This window comes from Solanum lycopersicum, chromosome 4, assembly GCF_036512215.1.
Source record: "Solanum lycopersicum chromosome 4, SLM_r2.1".
Lineage (NCBI taxonomy): Eukaryota > Viridiplantae > Streptophyta > Magnoliopsida > Solanales > Solanaceae > Solanum > Solanum lycopersicum.
The window spans coordinates 56847084-56865580 of NC_090803.1; the positions used below are offsets into that span (position 1 = coordinate 56847084).

An 18497-nucleotide genomic window follows, 5' to 3' on the forward strand; every position below is an offset into this window, starting at 1 on the left:
AAACAGGCAATCAAAACAATAACACACAACAATATGAAGTTAGTGACCATTTTCTTCCTCAAACCCACATGCATCTTCGTACATTTCTTTTTCTTACTGAAAAGCAAACTTACCTACATTGCAGAACTAAAGGCAATGTTAGAATTATAACTATGTTATACAGAACTATTGTATGACGACATTGCAAATGTAGCACATTTGACATAGTGTTAACCCTTCTCATGCTATAGTTTCAACTTCTTTCTAATAGCTGCATTGACATGACACAAGAAACATAACATGTACTGGGCTGTTGGAGTTCACAAATGTATACTTTTTCCATTATATGAAACACAAAGTTGAGGTAATTATACAGAGAATGGCCAAAATGATGAAAACTCAGTACATAAAACAATAAATCGTACTTACCGTATGATAGCTATATCATGATGGTATTCTCTATTAATTTAGTGGAAGTGAACTAAACTATAAAAGGAACATCAGATTTGTATCTAATTGTGGAAAATTTTCTTCTCTGCTTATGCAATGGCTGACTTGACTATCTGTTCTTGATTTGGACGCCAAAATGATTTTTGAACAAATAGTAATCCTTCACCATTCTTTGAGTAAGACATCTTCACTTTCCATTTTACTGACCTAGCCATATTCTCTATTTCAAGAATAGTTTCAGCATTGTCCCGCACGATCAACTTACCTTCTGGCCTCAGAATCCTGTCAACTTCTGCAAATACTGATTCTATCGTGCACCTGTTGGCAAAAGCAGGATCACGAGTCACATAACTAAGCAAAATTTCGTTACAAGTACGCTAACATACGGAGTGCAGTAGGATTAACCTTTTCTTAATATCGGAGAATAGATGATCTGCATGAAGAAGATCATAGGATCTTGGGTATGTGCTGAAGGACTCACACCAGTCGTGGTAAATGCCAAACAAGCCACGGTCATATATAATTGGAAGTGTGTCAGGTGAGTCAATCGGAACTACATTCATAACCCAGACTTTCAAGTCTTTCAGTGCTGCAGCAAATCTGTATCATCAAAAGACGAGATATTTATCAAGAGCATGAACTTGTTACTTGTGATAGAAAGATGACAATAAGTACTACGAGATGACCAAAACAGGTACTGATATCAATCAACCAATCAATTACACTTTAATCCAAAGACAAATTAGGGGTTCTGTCTAGAAAGATCATCTAAATCACGCATTATCCTACATCATGGACTTACGGGTCTAAGGAGAATAAAAGGACCCCTAACAAGTAAAGGATTTAAAGCAAGTGTAGTTCCAACTAGTTGGTATATATTGCCTATAAGCTATATGGATCAGTTTGTATTCTGTTCATAGTTAAGGTCATATTGATTCTGAAAGATTACAAGTCTATTGAGACAATTTTCTTAGGAACACACAAAATATATGTATATGTATTGATTGAGTTAGAAAGAGAAGCACTAATTGAGTAGATGTGTTATTTCAAAAATCATGTCAATGAAACTTCACCTAGCAATCATCAATTAAATGCATCAAATAACTCTTAAAGTTGCTAAAGACTTTTTGTGAATTTATTTGTTAACTCTTTGAAGAAGGCAATGATCATAAAGAGAATGAGAATGAGTAGCTAAGAGATAATGACGAAAATAACAAGTGATAAACACTTACCCTCCATAAATAGCTTTCATGTCCATGACATTCCTTACTGAAGACCAATTAATGCCAAGATCATTTAAATATGATTTTGACACAACATTTTTCCAATGATCATAGTCTGCAGCGAAGTCTTCTGGGGCTGCTTTTCCATAAACTCCAACTTGAGAACTTTTCAACCAATAAGGAAGCTTCTCCGACCTCAAAGGCCATTTTGCTGGCCACTTTGCTCCTCGTGCAGATGCATCTGCTGGAGCTTTGTGCAAACATGCCTGAAGTGTTATATTCCTGAATTGAGAAAAATAACGAGTTGGAATTGTTATCAAGTTGAATGTTCAGGAGATGAACAATGGACGATATGATGTGACAAAATGAACATAACCATTATCCCATTTTCTTTTAGCCGACGGGTTTATCGGAAACAGCCTCTCTACCCCACAAAGGTAGAGGTAAAGTTTGCGTACATCCTACCCTCCCTAGACCTCACCTGTGGAATTACACTCAGGATATTGTTGGTTAATCAGAAACAGCCTCCCTAGCCCAACAAAGCTAGGGGTAAGGTCAGCGTACATCCTACCCTCACGAAGCCCCACTTGTGGGATCACACCCAGTATGTTTATTGTTATTGTTGCTATTGCTGCAGTTTTGCTATCCCCTTTATCTTTGTTCAGATCAAGCAGAGTGTTGATACACATCTATAGGTGTAAGCTTAGACCGAGTAAGCAGTAAGCAATAGGATCACAATAAAATGCAAGTCTTCTGGATATCTTTACACGGTCAAATACCATACTGTTATTTAGTGACTAAGTGGGCATAACAATTTCTTGCATGCCTTCACAACTCAGGGGGCAGAAATGTTTTTAATAATCAAGGACTCAGGCATCTCCTCTAGACAAGTTTCCACAAGAACATTGAATTTTGACAAATTCCTAAAAAAATTTTATCATATATATTTCAGCTTAAAATGGATAAGTTTAATCTGGTATAACTAGTTCAAATTGACTTAGACAACACAGGTCCTAGAAAGTAATTTCTGAAATCAAAAACAGGTAAACATGCTCAAGATATTACTTTTGGTTAATGTACTATAAAACATTAACACATAATTTTGCATTTTTTCCTAATTGCATATTTCTATAGCTTTATACACTTGTATCTCCAAGTAGACTATTTGGATTTACGAATGTTATTCAGGACTGTGGTGAGCAACTGTACTAGCTAAGAGAAGCCCATTCTGGAGTGAATCAAAGATACGTACCAGGCAGCATCTGGATCATCAGCTTCTTCACACATAGGTGGGTCATTTTGTGTTCTACTCTGGTAGCAATCATTTGTAGTTGGCTTTCTGAATATAGCTACACCTACTTCATTTAGTTTATCTTCATTAATTTCCAATAGTTCCCAGCACATTGACTTAGTTAGTTCAGACATAGCTGCAAGACAATCAAGAGAGGCCATCAGATTATGACTTCATTTGCAAAAGAGAACCGTAAACTAGGTAGAGCCACAATCACCTTCCCAAATTCCAACATTTTCCTCATCCTTCCGATATACTGGTGTTGCAGACCAAATGAAGTGACCACCAGGCCGCAAGACACGATTCAATTCTAGGAGAAGTTTGCCACCTGCAATACACTAGGAAGTTTACCATCGGCTGACATTCCAAAACCAAGCAAAACTTGTAAAGAGAGAAAGATCTTAATTCACCTTCAATATGCCATGGAACTCTACACCGTGCACAATGGACAGCATCAAACACTTTGCCAGGGAAAGGTAGTCTTTTAGTTCCCATAACAGCTGATATAGCAGGAATACCCCTTTCAAGTGCAAATTGCACTTGGGCTTCGTGCTCATCCTTGGGGGCAAGTGACATTGCTAGTACATCTCTTTCAAAGAGATATCCTCCAAAGCTGGCCACTCCACAACCAACATCCAAAATAACACGTGTTTGTTTGCCCCATGAAATTTGAGGCAGGGTCTGCATGGCAAGCCATATCAGCAAAGCATAAAATGAGAAGAGGTACAATGTACATAAATCTTCAGAATGAAATGTGTGGTGACAAATCTCAAGCCAATTGACTGATTAACGATAAACAGAACACATTTGACATTGTAAAAGGAAGATGCTCTAGATTATTCGGATGTCTCCAAAAGCTTGTTTTCTAAGGTATTATACACAAAACAAATCAAAATCTTGAAAGCACTATTCAAGTTAAGTTAATATTGATAGGCCACCAATTAACGGCACTTAGTACGCACGTAAAATCAGAGAATACATAATTGAGTTTAGCAATCTGTGGAAATATCACCGTAATCAAATTGTTTTATCTTTTATCTATAATCTTTAAATTGGTATTAAAAGAAGGTGATACATTCTGCAATATGAATCAACAGAAAGCCACAAACTTAACGCTTTGTAATGCATGGAGCAAAAATTAAACACCATGACTACGAAACAAATAATTATAGATAGCATGAAGTAGCATATGAATTTAAGCAGAAACTTACCTTTTGGAGGAAATCAATGTAATGAAGAGCACCTTGCTTAAACTGAGTACCTCCACCGGGGAAAGTAAGGTACTCTCCAGTTACTTTGACCCAGTTCTGGTGCCCCTTGACCTCGGCTAGCTTTCCATGAGGAACATTAGAGTACCATATCTGTTCAACCAAAAAATGCAAGTCGCTTGGCTTGTCAAATTACTAATTAGAAGCAAACCCTATGGATAAGCTGAAACGACATATACCTGATCCCTGCTCCTAGGCCATCCAATTGACTTCTTGTATCCTGAAGGCAGAGGAACCAGGCAAGTTGAAGCTTCAACAGGGCAATGCCTTTCACGATGCTCATAGTGGCTAGTGTGTTGGAGCTTCCTTATAGCTTGCACATTATCTAGACAGGGAATATAATCTGGTCCAGCATCAGTTTTGCATAGCTTCCACTTATCGCCTTTCTTGTCATCCGTTGATGATGAAGAACCCTGTGACTCATTCTCCTTTTCAGACTCAGCAGCCTGAGTTGACCATGGCCCATTTTGTGTTGTAGCTTCCTTCAAAATCTCTGATTGATCAGCAGCTGGAAAAACTTCATTCTCCGTCTCTCCTTTCTTTGCTTTCTCTGTTGTCTCAGAAGCATCTAAATTTGAGTCTTCACCTCCAGTATCTGACTCACCATCGCCTGAAGTTGAGTCTTTCTCTCTCGAATCTACTTCCTCACTCTCTCGATTTGAACTCTCATCGCCAGACTGAGATTCATCACCGGATGGACTGGATTCAGAATTTTCTTGATTTTCTTCTTCATTTCTTAAATTAGAGCTTTCTCCTTCCCTTTCCTCATTTTGGTAACTATCCAGCCCCTTTTCATCTCCAATCTCCTCCAAATACCTTCCCCTTCTGAACCGTTTCTCTCCCTGGAATGTTTCATCTTCTCCTCTCTTTGTATTGACTAGAAAATCAGCAGAACTGCCTGAATACTGCCCCAAAATATTCGTGGAAGATATCTCTGAATTTTGAAGAGTTATACTGAATGATGATGATATCAACATCCATATCCCAATGCAAGAAATTCCGAGAAAAGTCACAACAGTGAGTTTTGAACAGAAATCAGATGATTTTCTCCCACCAGAATGGGAGTAACTTTCCCCAGCCATAATATTGGATCTTTCCTGTCCCTGAACATTATGAGAATACACAAATTGAAATATCAAACATAGTAATGTAAAGAAGTCCAGCAAACTAGGTTAAAAAATAGAGCATTGTAAAACTACATCAGAATCTAGGATCAAAACAATGTCAGGAGAAAAAAATTAAGTTGTTTATTAAAGCAACGAAAACAGATGCATGACCTAATGCATGCCAAATTCAGAAAAACATAATTCTATGGAGCTACCGTGAGGCTTTAGAACAAGGTATCCACCACAGACACATTCAGTAGGTATTCCTATATTTATTTTTTCGTTTAATAAAACAAGTAAAAAGATTGCAATTGTCGTTTTTGTTTGACACCTCCCACCAACAACACGTATCAGGTAACTTTGTCCACCAAAGCTGGAACAAATATGAAGAAATCACCTAGTGTTTTGTCTCTTTTGTCCTAGCTAAGTTCCAGATGCTTTTAACACTCTCCTCACTCAACTCCAAAAGGAACTCTCACAAGTAACAAAACTTCCCAACAAATGTTCTCCATATCTTAGTTTCCAATCTCTGGGGTGGTGTGAGGGATAAAAATAAATAGTGATGAGATAAGAAAATAGTGATGGAAAGAATATTGTATCGTGTTTGGTTGTCATGTTTGGAATAACTTATCACACCATTTATATGTGGGATAGCATATTCCAAGATAGCTAACCTCACTATAACTAATCCAGGGATTACTTGTTCCCAACCAAACGACCATAATAACTTGTTCCCAACCAAACGACCCTATACACAGAACCTGATCTAGGCAGATTCCATGGGTTCAATTGAAAATCTACCCCTTTCGGCTCAAACTATGTATACATATGCAAAACAACAAAAGAAATGTACACACATAATAAGATCAGACTCATTCCAAACCCACCGACTCTAGATCTTGAATTCACCTCCACATATACAAACCTCAACACAATCTTACAGACATATTTCCTTTTCTGGCTTGAAATCTTGAATTAATGTGTCAAAACCCTCAACAATCACCAACATTACAAGAAAAAACACATCATAAAGTATCAAAAACATTCAAATTGGTAGATCAATCTCTCATGGACATCTCAAATCAAACAGCACAGAACAGAACAAAACAAAACAAAAAGTTTGAGCATTGCAGTAACAAAAGCAAGAAGAAAGATCACATTTTTACCTAAAAAGAGGTATAAAAAGGACAGATTCACAAATAAAAGAAGTAGTATATAAGAAAAGAAAGTTGCTTCAGCAAATTAGTGGTAGAAGGCCATTTCTAATTTGGCAAAAAGGAGCATCCGAAAGATCTTGGGTTTGAGAATCTTGATTTTGTTTGATATTTATAAGATGAAAGATGAAGCAGAGTGATTTAAGGAAGATAAGGAGTGTATTGTGTTGTTAACTCACTCATGACCGACAGCTTAGAATTACCAAGAAATGATAACAACAGCACTAAACAGATACTATTACATCGGAAAGGTAGTTATTAAACAAATTAATGGTAAAACTTAATCCTGATAGTGTCAAAGTGCTCTTTCTTTTTTAATCAAAGAGGTCAAAAATAGTCTTTTTTTTAGCTTTCTTGGTACAAATTCAAATTTAGCAAGGAGTCAGTTTTATTAGAAAGCGTTTTACTCTAAATATGTAATTTTTTGATATAAATTTAATCAAATTTCAATTTATATATGAGATAGTTAAATATTATAATTTTAAACAAAAAAAAAATTCAATCAGATACTATAGAATGTTTTCAATCTTTCACATTGAGATCTAGTAAGAGTTTGAACATGAATTGAAATCTCAAAATTTTGTACAATTGCACCTCATTCTAGTTTAGACCTGAGTTGAAATTATATTTATATTATTGAAAAGGCATACGATAAAATATGTGTGTTATATAATTTATCAGCTTGTTAGATAATTACGTAAAATATATATAATATTTTTATAATTATTATTATTATATATAAATATATATCTGAAATTTTAAGAGGTTGTGATGTATTGGATCAAAAGATTTAAGAACAATATACTTTCATAAATGATGAAACTTTGAGAGTAGTTAATTAACTATGATAAATTACTGTTGATAAAGGGTGTTAATTATTGGAATAATATTAATGTGATGTTTAAATAATAGGGCAACTTTCACATATAGCAAACAAAAAATTTATATTTGTATAATATAGCAAATTTTGCATAATTATGCTCCATAGCAAACATAAAAACTGTATAATTCGCTATACATATACAAGTGTATAATTCGCTGGCCTAAATTGTATAATTCGTTGGCCTAAATTGTATAATTCGCGGCCTATTTCGCTGCAATTGTATAATTTGCTTTGCATATAGTTGAATCGAATTAAAATGTATGTATATTACATAATTATAAGTTTATAGCAAAAAGATATATGTTTTTCTCGCTTTATACAAAAACAAAAACACAATATATACACTTCTGTTGTATAAAGCTAGAGAAAATTGTATTTCACTGCAATTGTATAATTCACAATTGTATAATTCGTTGGCCTTTTTCTCTGCAATTTTTGAAGTAAAATGTTTGTAAATTGTATAATTAAGTGTATAACACGAAGATATACATTTTTGCATGTGTATATACAATTTTTTCTCGCTTTATACAAAACAGAAATAGAATTATACACTTCTGTGTATAAAGCAAGAGAGGCTAGCGAGAATGGAGAGTGGCGAGCGAGATTCCTGAGAGAGAGACGCTGGCAAATTTTAGATAATGTTTGTTATGAAGCACAATTAAATAAAACCCTAGCTATTTTATTTAATTTAGATTATTAATTTGCTATTTTATACAATTTTCCCTAAATAATATTACTACTACTTGATAGAGTATAGTATTTATCCACCGACAATAAATAAAATGAAATGAAAGAGAAATTGGGACCCTTTGCATGTGCCAAAAAGGAAACTAAACAAATTAATGACATGAATCACCGACAGCTTTCAATTCTATTTATTTACATATTTAATCTGTCAATAGCCTCTCAAATTTATTTATAAATTTCATTAAGTTACTTCAATTATGGATTATTTCAGTTGAGCATTTATGATGTGTTACATCCGTTAATAATATAAACCGATCACTTTTAAGAATGTTATATTTGTTAATTATATAAATTAATTTCAATAAGTTGTAAAATAATAATTAATAATTTAATTAAGGATGATATGTCTAATTAACGTAGATGATATTTTTTTGTACTATTAACTTATCGACACTGTAACACTTGAAATTACACATAATTTTTCTTTAAAAAATTGAACAAAATATGTCTAATATAAACACTTTCCTGTGATCACTATTCATGTGTCCAATTGAAATAAGTGATTGTTGGAGTTTCTAAAATAAGAAAATGACATCAATTGAAGCCTAACATTTTTATATGTCTTGGCCTAGCTTTTTTTTTAAAAAAAAAAAAGTTTGAAACGATAGAAGTTTTCATAGTTCCTTCAGAAAGAGATCATATTCCGACCCTTAATTCACTGCCCTTTGTGAAGTCTAACTAATAAAAAGTGTCTATGAATGAGTTTCAAGAAAGTGACCAGCATCGCTGAGAGTTAGTTGAGTTATAGAAAACGTTTCGATCAGTTAATAACATGATAATTGTCCCTGTCAGTATGCACTCAATCTTAATCAAAAATACTTTGAATGTTGAATTGGAGTAAATGAATTACCCCTCATAATAGAATAAATTTATTTTCAAAAATAATTAATTACTATGAAAATTGAATATTTAATTTAATTTTTTTAAACAATAATTATTTATTTCCAAGATATGATAAGATAATCCAGAAGAGGGAGTATAAGGTTATTTCAACCATACTAGATTGCCGCCTTTATTTTTGTGGGAAATCATGTTAATCTTCCTAAAGAGTCTAAAAATATATTTTTTTTTATAATAATATATATAAAAAATGACCATTGAATAAAAAAAAATATCATCACGTCTGTAAATCAAATTAAACAATGATCACCTATACCTTCTGCATCATCTTAATAGCTAGCTATTTCTTGTGTGTACGTATAAATATTAAACAATGGTAATCAAAATCTAATTACTTAAACTTTTTTAATTATGATGATATAGCATCCCGTATCCTAATTCTTAGTAACGGTGAAAACTTAATTTTTTATATTTGGATCATGATATTTGTATTGTATCTCTCTTCCAAGAATAGTTGAGGTAGCAATGAATCGTCTCACTTTGATATAAATGTCAAGTGATAATATATATAAATGATGTGGAAAATTCATTTGACATTTAAAGAAAAGTAAAATGAGTTGGATATTTCGAGTTGACCAACTAACAGCCATAAGGACATATGTAGATCAAAAGTTGGACGACGAGGGTATAAATGGACCAAAGTTTAAACGGGGTATATCTAAACCTTTTCGACTAGTTTAGAAGCATATTTGACTCTTTTCCCTAAAAAATAACAGAATTTGATGTTTGTTTTGTATAGAGAAAAGACATAAAGTAACACCTGAAGTTGTCCCGAATTTTCAAAAAAACACTTAAACTATGCAAGTATCCTATTACCCCCTTAAACAATTCTGAACTGATATTATTATATCATTTTTTGTCCATCTGGCATGGAGAGTGTATACACTCTCTTAAAGAGCGTGAACAAACTAGAAAAACGAATATACTTTTATTTTTACAAGAATTTTACTATAAAATATATATTTTTATTTTTCTTATTATTTTAAATTTTTCTCTTTATTATTTTTTTCTTTTTCATTCTTCCTTCTTCTTCAAAAATTCATTGTCATATTCATTAACTTATCACTTTTAGTGTCACTTTTTACCACAACTCCATCTCTCTTTTATTCTACTATTAGTTTAACACTCTTCAATTTTATAATTATATCTAGATATTTTAATACATTTTGAACAATGTGATAAACCCATTAGATTTCAAGATGATTAGTAGACATTATTTAGTTTTTTATCCAAATTCTAATTAAACTTTTTCAATTTTTGGAGAATTCTTATGCTTTCAAAGTTATCATTTCTAGTTTTGAATTTATATGGAAATGAGATAAATTAATGATGATACCTTCAAAATATTGATTTTTCTTAGAAAAATAATTAGTTTTGTTGTCGATAACTCAACAAAGTCTAAAAAATAGTATAATTTTGGAAAGTAAAAAATTTGATCAAATATAAAGAAGAAAAGAGAAAGAAAATGGAGGGGCTCAACTTAATATGAGTATGGGTCAGGTGAGGATATGAGGTAAAGAAGAAGGAATAAAGAAAGAAAATGGAGGAAGCTTGAAAGTTGGGGTAGAAGATGAATTAAAAATTGAAATGAAATTAAAATAATAAAACTAAAATAAGTCAAAAAGTAAGTGAAAGAAATAAAGAAAACTTAAAATAAAAAAAAAAAAATATTTCAAATTGAATTAACACGTGTCGCACAATGATTGGTGTGTGATTACACTTGCCATTTAAAATCTGGAATTGATTAAAAAATGATGTAATAATATGTATTTGAAATAGTTTAAGGGGATAAGTGGATATCTGCATAGTTAAAATATCTTTTTAAAAATTCGAAACAACTTCATGTTCTCTTTTGTATAATTATCATAATTCAAAAGTATTTTTCCTAAAAAAAGAAATTGTAACTATAACCAATACTAGTTAAAGTATTCCATTGAAAAAGAAAAAAAAGTGATGTAAGGGTATGATGTTTTGAAGGATGAGAGTTATAGACAAATGTAAATAAATTATTGGTCCATGTAATTGTAATAGGATATTGTAGGGCCTCTTTACTCTTAAAATAATTTTTTGTAAAGAAAAGTTCTATTTTTGTTACTTATTTTTCATATCCACAAAATCTTGTTCATTTCTCTCTCAATAGTCTGTGTGTCACAAACAAACAGATACAACAAAGACACAATTTAAACATAGTTGAAAGAGAAAAATAAATGGCTGTGAAATGTTGAAATGGATAGAAAATAGAGAGAAGAAGAGAGGATGAATTTGTCATGAGTCCATGGCCACTCGCTTTGCTCCTTCTTCTTACATTCATAGTTGTCAACTTAAGCATTCAACTACACCTGCTGTTCTTCTTAATTCTTTTAGTGGAAGAAAACCCCCTTACAACACACTTGTATTCCAGGTAATTATGACTTCTCTCGTTTAAACTTAACAATATCCTTCCTTGGAGGTATTTTTTTGGATGCGAGTACCTAATTTCACGTGGTATCAACTCCAAAATCAAAATTGCCCACGCACCTGAAAAGTCTCATCCCTTATCGAGGCTTGACAATCCTCTTTCTTTTGAGCTAGCTTTTACTTAGGCCTTAGACCTAATTTTACAAATAATATGCTAAGAAAAGACTGAATTTTTCATACATTGATTCGCTAGTTACAAACTTGGGTTAATATTGAAACATAGTGGAAAGTGGAGGGGTTAAACTTGGATATGTGGAGTCTATTGTTTTTTCAACTGGAGATTTACTGATGGAAAAGTCAAATAAAATAGGGATTACTTTAGTGGCCTTATAGTTGGGACAACCTTGATTACTGGTTGATACCGTTTTGTAATGATTTGTTAGAGGTTTAGGAGTTATTGCTTCTTGGCAGAGTAAACTGAACAGTAAATTGAGGAACTTGTACAATTTGCTTTGTAATCTTTTATTACCTATTGCTATTTGAGCACACTCGCTTTGTCGATTTCTTGGATAAGTGTGCACCGTAGAACATCCCATTTTAGTAATCTATGATCCCCCTCAAGTAGTCGTGTTTATGTTACTTTTTCCTCCTTTTTCCGGGGCTGGGAATTGACAGGTATGTATTTTTAGGAAATATGGTTTTGGATTTAACATACGAGGAGAATGGAGCATTCTGCTAGTATTTTGGAAGTTTGATTTTCAAATGATGCTTCGATGAGTAGATTTTGAAATGATTGTCATTGAAAGAAAGCAAAACTAATGGTTCTTTTTCAGTATATTGTTTAACAAATGCAAGTAACTTATGGGTGCTAACTTTTATTTGTTGCCTATTTGATCAATCTGCTGACTCTAGCAACTATTTAGAGCTGGTTTGTTACATTGTAACCGATTAACGGTTTTCAGTGTAAAGGCTTGGCTTTGTCCAGAAATTTTGATCTGTGGAACCCTGAGCTCGAGAAGTTAGTGTAACTTACTGAAAGCAAGACCTAAACATCATAAAAAGATGGATCATTTTTTGAATGGTCACAGTTGCTTTACGCGGAATAAATTTCCAACTAGCTAGCTATCCTGCAGAATATAGACTTCAAAGAAAAGCAAAGGCTGGGCAACTATTTCTTTCTGGCAAAAAATCATTGGAGATCGTTTTGTTTCTAATTATTCATTATATATGTCCATCTGCACGTTTAGGAAACATCATCGTCCTTCTTCTCCCTTATAAAATTTCACTTTTGAGTGTGCCAACTGAGGCGGTATTTCTGATACGACTTGATAGTCCGTGACTTAAAAGACCAAAAAGGCGATTATAGATCTCTCCCTTGATGCAAATTTCAAATAAAGAATGATCCGTCATGATAACTATGTCCCAAATATAAAATTATTTCTGGTCTTCTATTTTTCAAATCTCTTTAGCTCTTTTTTTATTAAATAATAATAAATACTAATTTTGCTTCATATCTAGGCTGTCAGGCTCTTGGGCCCTCCAGCAAGATTCGAAGCTTCAAAGCTGGAAGTCTTGTTAAAAGGAGAAGAAGTTGATACATACTCAAGTATCGTGCCAAGGACGTACACATTATCCCATTGTGATTTTACTGCTAATCTGACATTAACAATCTCAAATAATATCCAATACGATCAGGTAACGTCATTTTGCGTTTCTGAATGAGTTAGTGTTTATCCTTAAGCTGCTTCTGTGGATTGCATTTTCTTTTTCTGGCTTTGAACTTTGTTACGGTAAATAATTTTCCCACTGACTGAAACTTAATAATTTGGGTTCAATCCTTGCACCATTTCTTTCTATGGCAGTTGAAAGGGTGGTATAATAAAGATGACGTGGTTGCTGAATGGACAGAAGTGAAAGGTAATTTGTTTCTTGATGTCCACTGTTATGTGAGTGGACCGAATCCCCTACAAGAGCTAGCTGCCGAGTTCAGATACCATATATTCTCCAAGGAATTGCCATTGGTAAATTCTTAAGACATTTGTACCCCTCTTACCATTCTGTGTAATTTAAAACGATGCTTTGACTTGGAAAAAAAAATAAAGAAAAGCTTCGATTTTGGACCATATTTAAAATTTGACTTGCATAGCTGCAATATGTTGCACCTTGTAAGTCTGCAAGTCACACTGATAAAACTCATTTCATTTGTCAAGCATTATTCTGATTTTGGAGTTACAAAACTCTTTCTTAAAGAGAACGGAGAGGATTGAACAGGCTGAATAAAATCTGCTCATAAAGTTTATCTCCCGTCCAAGTGATACTTCTTGAATCATTTCACTGGATCTTAAGGACTTTGTTCTCATTCCGTTGTTGAACTGTACTTTGGTTTGCACCTCTAAATTAGCATATGCAATTTTCTTACAGTATTAAGATTGTGATTAATTTGCCTTTCTGAACTACCAGGTACTTGAGGCTGTGCTCTATGGGGATTCAGATTTCTTCAAGGAGCATGAAGAACTAATGAATGCTACTGTTAGAGTCTATTTTCATTCTAGCTCGAAGAAGTACAACCGTGTAGAATGTTGGGGTCCTCTAAAAGATGCAGCTAAGGTAGCACATAATTACAACAATATCATCTTTTACTCGTTTGTCCTAAAGAAACATTCAGGCTTCAGCACATAGATAAAAAATGAAAATGAAATCTCTCGTTTGAATTTATTAGATAAAATGCCACTCTTTTATTCCATTTTGTGTGCCAAACTTACTAGTTCGCGAGTCTTTGTTTGATCATGGTTTTCCTACACATGTTTTTTTCATTTCCAAGTTTTAGTATGTGTGGTTAATTAAAGAAAGATAACACACTTGGTGCTTGAACTCGACTTAAAAAATGTTGTTTTGATGATCATACTGAACATTGGGGCAAGGGAGTGCTATTGAATCGAGAACTATATTCAAAGTTATTCTTCGAGATTTTTATACAACTTATTCATGTTTTCCAGGGAAGACAAGGGGATTATATCAATGGTTTGTTATCGACAAGCAAGGAAGATTTTCAACCTCTGAAATTCCAGGGAAGTGCAAAATCAATCTTCCAAGCTCTTTTCACCTTCCTTCTCTGAGCTAATACACTAAGGTGAGAGACTGCAAAGAGTTTATAGATTTAGGTCGTTTCGTCCTAATAATTTTACTTTTTGCACTTGGAAGGATCTCTCTTGAAACACATATTAGAGTCATGGGATCCTACATTTCGATGACTTGTAAAGACGAGAATTGTTTGCAAGGTCATTAGATTCTTTTACATGTATGTATTGCATTCTTTCGAATGTGCTCTTGACTGACAATTCTTGTAAAAAACCATATACTATTTTCCCTTCCACATATCAATCAGCAATTGTTCCATAACTCACTGCTCCATACCATACATGGTCTGTGAATATCTTTATATTCAGGATGATTTGTTCACTATGTTGCTTTAGTATCCGTCTCAGTTAACAAATTCCGTTTGTGAATGAGACCGATACTAAATCAACAGAGTGACATTTGAGCACAATACAAAAAACCATATGTTTCTTGGTTATGAAGAAGGATACGAGTTCTCCTTTAATCGTTGATATCTGAACTCACATCCTTATTGCCTTCTGGCATATCCAGAATTTTCTGGGCAGCTTTTTTTGTTAAGTGTCACTTCTATATATTTGTGCATCTTACAACGAAAATGAGAATGCAAAACAAAAGGAAAAGCAAAACTATAGCTAGATGTGATTACTAACTATGTTCTCTGTCAGATATTTACGTTTTATACACTTACAGTATTAAGAAAAATTCACTAACAATGCAATTTGATCAACTATAGCTACTTAGTACTCCATTTTCCAGGTTTCGATATTGACCTGCTATGAAGAGTCACTTGTTATTTTTAGAGGGGAATTCAATTGAAGAAATCACCACCAAATGACATTGAAATGGATAGTTTTGAAGTTATTGTTCATGAGGCAAGCGAGGTCAAAAGTTCAAGAAGTATTCTATTATTGCTCAAGGGATTAGGAACAAAGTTGCATCTTGATGCCCAGATTCCTCTTTCACAACAAATTGATGAAGTAATACAAAACATTGTAAGTGGCAAATGAGCGAGTTGAAATGGATTGAGCTGTGATTGATTAAAATTGCGGGTCATAATTTAACTCGCCTAACTTTCACTAAGTTTAAATTTCTTTATTTGTTCTTTTATAAATTTTCAGTACCTTGTAAATTTTCTTTATTATGACTATATATAATATATTAAATAAAATAAAATCTACTCTTTTTGAAATTATTTTGTCTAGGCAGCGATTTCCATTTTAGAAAAAAAAGATTTTTGAAGAAAATCGCTGCCTAAGAAAATGGAAAAAGAAATAATTTGAAAATCGCTGTCTAGGTAGCGATTTGAATTTTTTTAAAAAAAATTACATTTTGCAAAATCGTTGCTACTGCAGCGATTTTGCTTTTTCCGGTGGAGGAAATCGCTGTTGTTCCAGCGATTTTACCGTTTTGGTTAATATAAAATTTTATATACCGTTTTGAAATTTTTGTTAATATTTTATTCCCTTTAGGCTCCAGACTCATTTTCTGTGAGTGCTTAGGTCTTAAATAGAATAATTTGTTTTTTTTGATGCCTAGTCTCACTATATAACTTATTCTTATATTGTAATTTTTGCTAAATCCATCATCAACAAAGAAGGTAGTCGATGATCGTAGGTGAAGGTTGAGCTTTTATAACAATGAAGAAAATTAATTAGAGAGAGCAATGAGGGAATTGAATAACGATTATTGAGAGCTCGAAATAATAATAGATAGAGTAGATGAACTTTTCATCGATGAAGAGTAAATATTTATAAATAATTTTTTTTTTTTTGGATGGAAAAGGGTTTGAGTAATTTCAAAGAGTTAGGATTGAATCGTAAGTATTTTAAGACTTTGATGGTATGCAATATTTTGTATTATCTAGAAAAAAATAGGTTCAAGGATAATTTTTTCTTAACTTCAAGTGATCACATCATAAATGGGGTCTTTTTTTACCGATAAATAAGACGTAAGACTAACTTATAAATTGAGTTTTGAAAGTGTTCTTTTAATCAATTTTATAAAATCTTTAAGAAATCCTAATGTCACATTTTCTCATTATATATAGTTAAGATCTACTAGTCTCATTACAATGTACTCGATGCCTTTCGCCTGCGGCTAAATAAAGAGATCTCAAATTCGTGAAGAGAAGGATATCTATGATGATGAAAAAGATCATTTTACCATGAATCTCCTTCATAAATTACTTTTTAGAATTGAATCAAAGATTTAAAAAGTTGTAATCTTTATTCACTATTCCTTTTTAAAAAATTTAAAATAAAATCTTATAATGTTTATTGATCTATGTATTTTTTTTAATCCTTATATGTACTGATTTTTTTAGGTTTTTAGATCCATGTTTGAATGAACTTCCTTTGCAAATGATTCGATATAGTTACTTAAATTCTACGAATGATTAAAAAATTACATGCATCCTCTGATTCAAGTATACTTGTACCATTTGATTTAATTTCTGTCAAATAAAATGATTTTACTAAAGTGAAATTAGATTTTTTAAATTTGGTTTTATTTTTAGATCCACGAAATTTTTTAAATCAAAAATAAGTACTAAGTTTATTATTAATTAATAGAGATAAGATCCAATCTATTTATTTACAAAAGAGGTTTTTGTTCAAATAATTTTCTCAATTTAAGGTATCTACGTAAAGCGAGAATAAAAAATAAATACATAATAATTCTACTAAATATTTTAATGAAATATTACAATGAAATATAATTATCTCAAAATTTGATTGTCACGTGCATAAGTCTCCATTGTATTGTGAACTATTAGATTGAACTGGTTTTGTGCAGGTTGAAGTTGTGGAGGTTTGGTTGGGTTGTAGGGATCCCTTAGCCTGTGTTTAAAAGTATATTTGCTGAGTACCGTGTGGTTTGATACTCACCCCTTGCTTCTACATTTTTGTATGTTACCAGCCCGAATCTTTGATACTTTTTATTCTCTTTTTTTTCGAGACTTCTTGTGGAGATTCACAACGGACCTTCTTACTCCTATTTTTGATCTTGTTCTACTTTAGTGACAATACCACTTGAGACTTGTATTTTCTTTCAGTTCTGGGGTAATAATACATTAGACGGCTTGTGCACGTGCAATCAGGTTTTTGGGGTATATTTAAGTCGATTATAAATTTTTGCATTATTTTATAATATTAAACTTTTATTCTCATTTTACTTCGTACATTCACCATATAAAAATTGAGTTTTAGGCTTACTTGTGTTGATGGAATAAGATAAGTGTCATCACATTCATTTTTGGATCGTGACACAATATATTCCGTTTAGAAGTTATTTATATATACAATTAACCTTAATTGAAATATTTAGTCAATTGATTAACATAATGTGATAATACATCACATATTCCTTAAATAGCACCCTAAGAATCATTCTCTAACCCATTTCTTGCAAAACGTTTTACAAAACTATCATTTAAATTTTTTTAATTCAACTTTCGAAAGATTATTGCCTCTTCATCTCTAAAGTAATGCAACAATATTTTCAATCTTCTGTAGTCCTAAATTAGATAATACAAATCTGGTTAACCAAACAATATGCTTGATCAAAGCTTTTGCTATTGAAGAAACTATTAACAAAGTCAAAATTATTGTTGTTATAGACGTTTAATTGTCAACTATGAAGCTCTGATTCATTCAACGTATCTTTTTGATTGTCAGTTTCATGTTGCTCTATTTAAGATGACACATGATTGAAAGTGTTGTTGCATTTCTTTATTGATATATGGGTAATTAATCTACGTAAAGCTGAAACGAAAAATAAGTAAATAGTAGTAATTCTACTAACATTTTCATTAAATATATGTGAGTACAAGTTCATAAGATGCTATTGAAGGAACATTAAAGTAACTTCTTCATAAGAATTTCAAGGAAAATTAACATAAGAATATCTCTTTGAACTATTTACT

The 18497-nt window shown here is 32.4% G+C and overlaps 2 protein-coding genes across 2 annotated transcripts; one reads left to right on the forward strand and one right to left on the reverse strand.

Moving 5' to 3' along the window:
* Positions 1 to 298: 298 nt before the first annotated feature.
* On the reverse strand, positions 299 to 6819 carry LOC101252680 (probable methyltransferase PMT26). Its single transcript, XM_004237653.5, has 9 exons — positions 6484 to 6819; positions 4391 to 5314; positions 4155 to 4304; positions 3354 to 3624; positions 3161 to 3271; positions 2905 to 3079; positions 1662 to 1934; positions 835 to 1029; positions 299 to 747 (listed from the first exon to the last, which is right to left on the reverse strand). Exons 2-9 carry the CDS (start codon positions 5291 to 5293, stop codon positions 519 to 521), a joined length of 2307 nt encoding a protein of 768 aa, XP_004237701.1. The 5' UTR covers positions 5294 to 5314; positions 6484 to 6819; the 3' UTR covers positions 299 to 518.
* A 4324-nt stretch (positions 6820 to 11143) lies between these two features.
* On the forward strand, positions 11144 to 15764 carry LOC101252980 (magnesium dechelatase SGRL, chloroplastic). Its single transcript, XM_004237654.5, has 6 exons — positions 11144 to 11462; positions 12977 to 13153; positions 13321 to 13479; positions 13919 to 14065; positions 14455 to 14588; positions 15332 to 15764. Exons 1-5 carry the CDS (start codon positions 11337 to 11339, stop codon positions 14572 to 14574), a joined length of 729 nt encoding a protein of 242 aa, XP_004237702.1. The 5' UTR covers positions 11144 to 11336; the 3' UTR covers positions 14575 to 14588; positions 15332 to 15764.
* Positions 15765 to 18497: the final 2733 nt, after the last annotated feature.

Coding starts and splice junctions, on each gene's coding strand:
- LOC101252680 (XM_004237653.5), bottom strand. CDS start 5,293: ATGGCTGGGGAAAGTTACTCCCATTCTGGTGGGAGAAAATCATCTGAT. Junction 4,305..4,390: donor GGCCTAGGAGCAGGGATCAG/GTATATGTCGTT, acceptor TTGGTTGAACAG/ATATGGTACTCTAATGTTCC. Junction 3,272..3,353: donor AGTTCCATGGCATATTGAAG/GTGAATTAAGAT, acceptor AGTGTATTGCAG/GTGGCAAACTTCTCCTAGAA.
- LOC101252980 (XM_004237654.5), top strand. CDS start 11,337: ATGGCCACTCGCTTTGCTCCTTCTTCTTACATTCATAGTTGTCAACTT. Junction 11,463..12,976: donor ACAACACACTTGTATTCCAG/GTAATTATGACT, acceptor CTTCATATCTAG/GCTGTCAGGCTCTTGGGCCC. Junction 14,066..14,454: donor CTCTAAAAGATGCAGCTAAG/GTAGCACATAAT, acceptor CATGTTTTCCAG/GGAAGACAAGGGGATTATAT.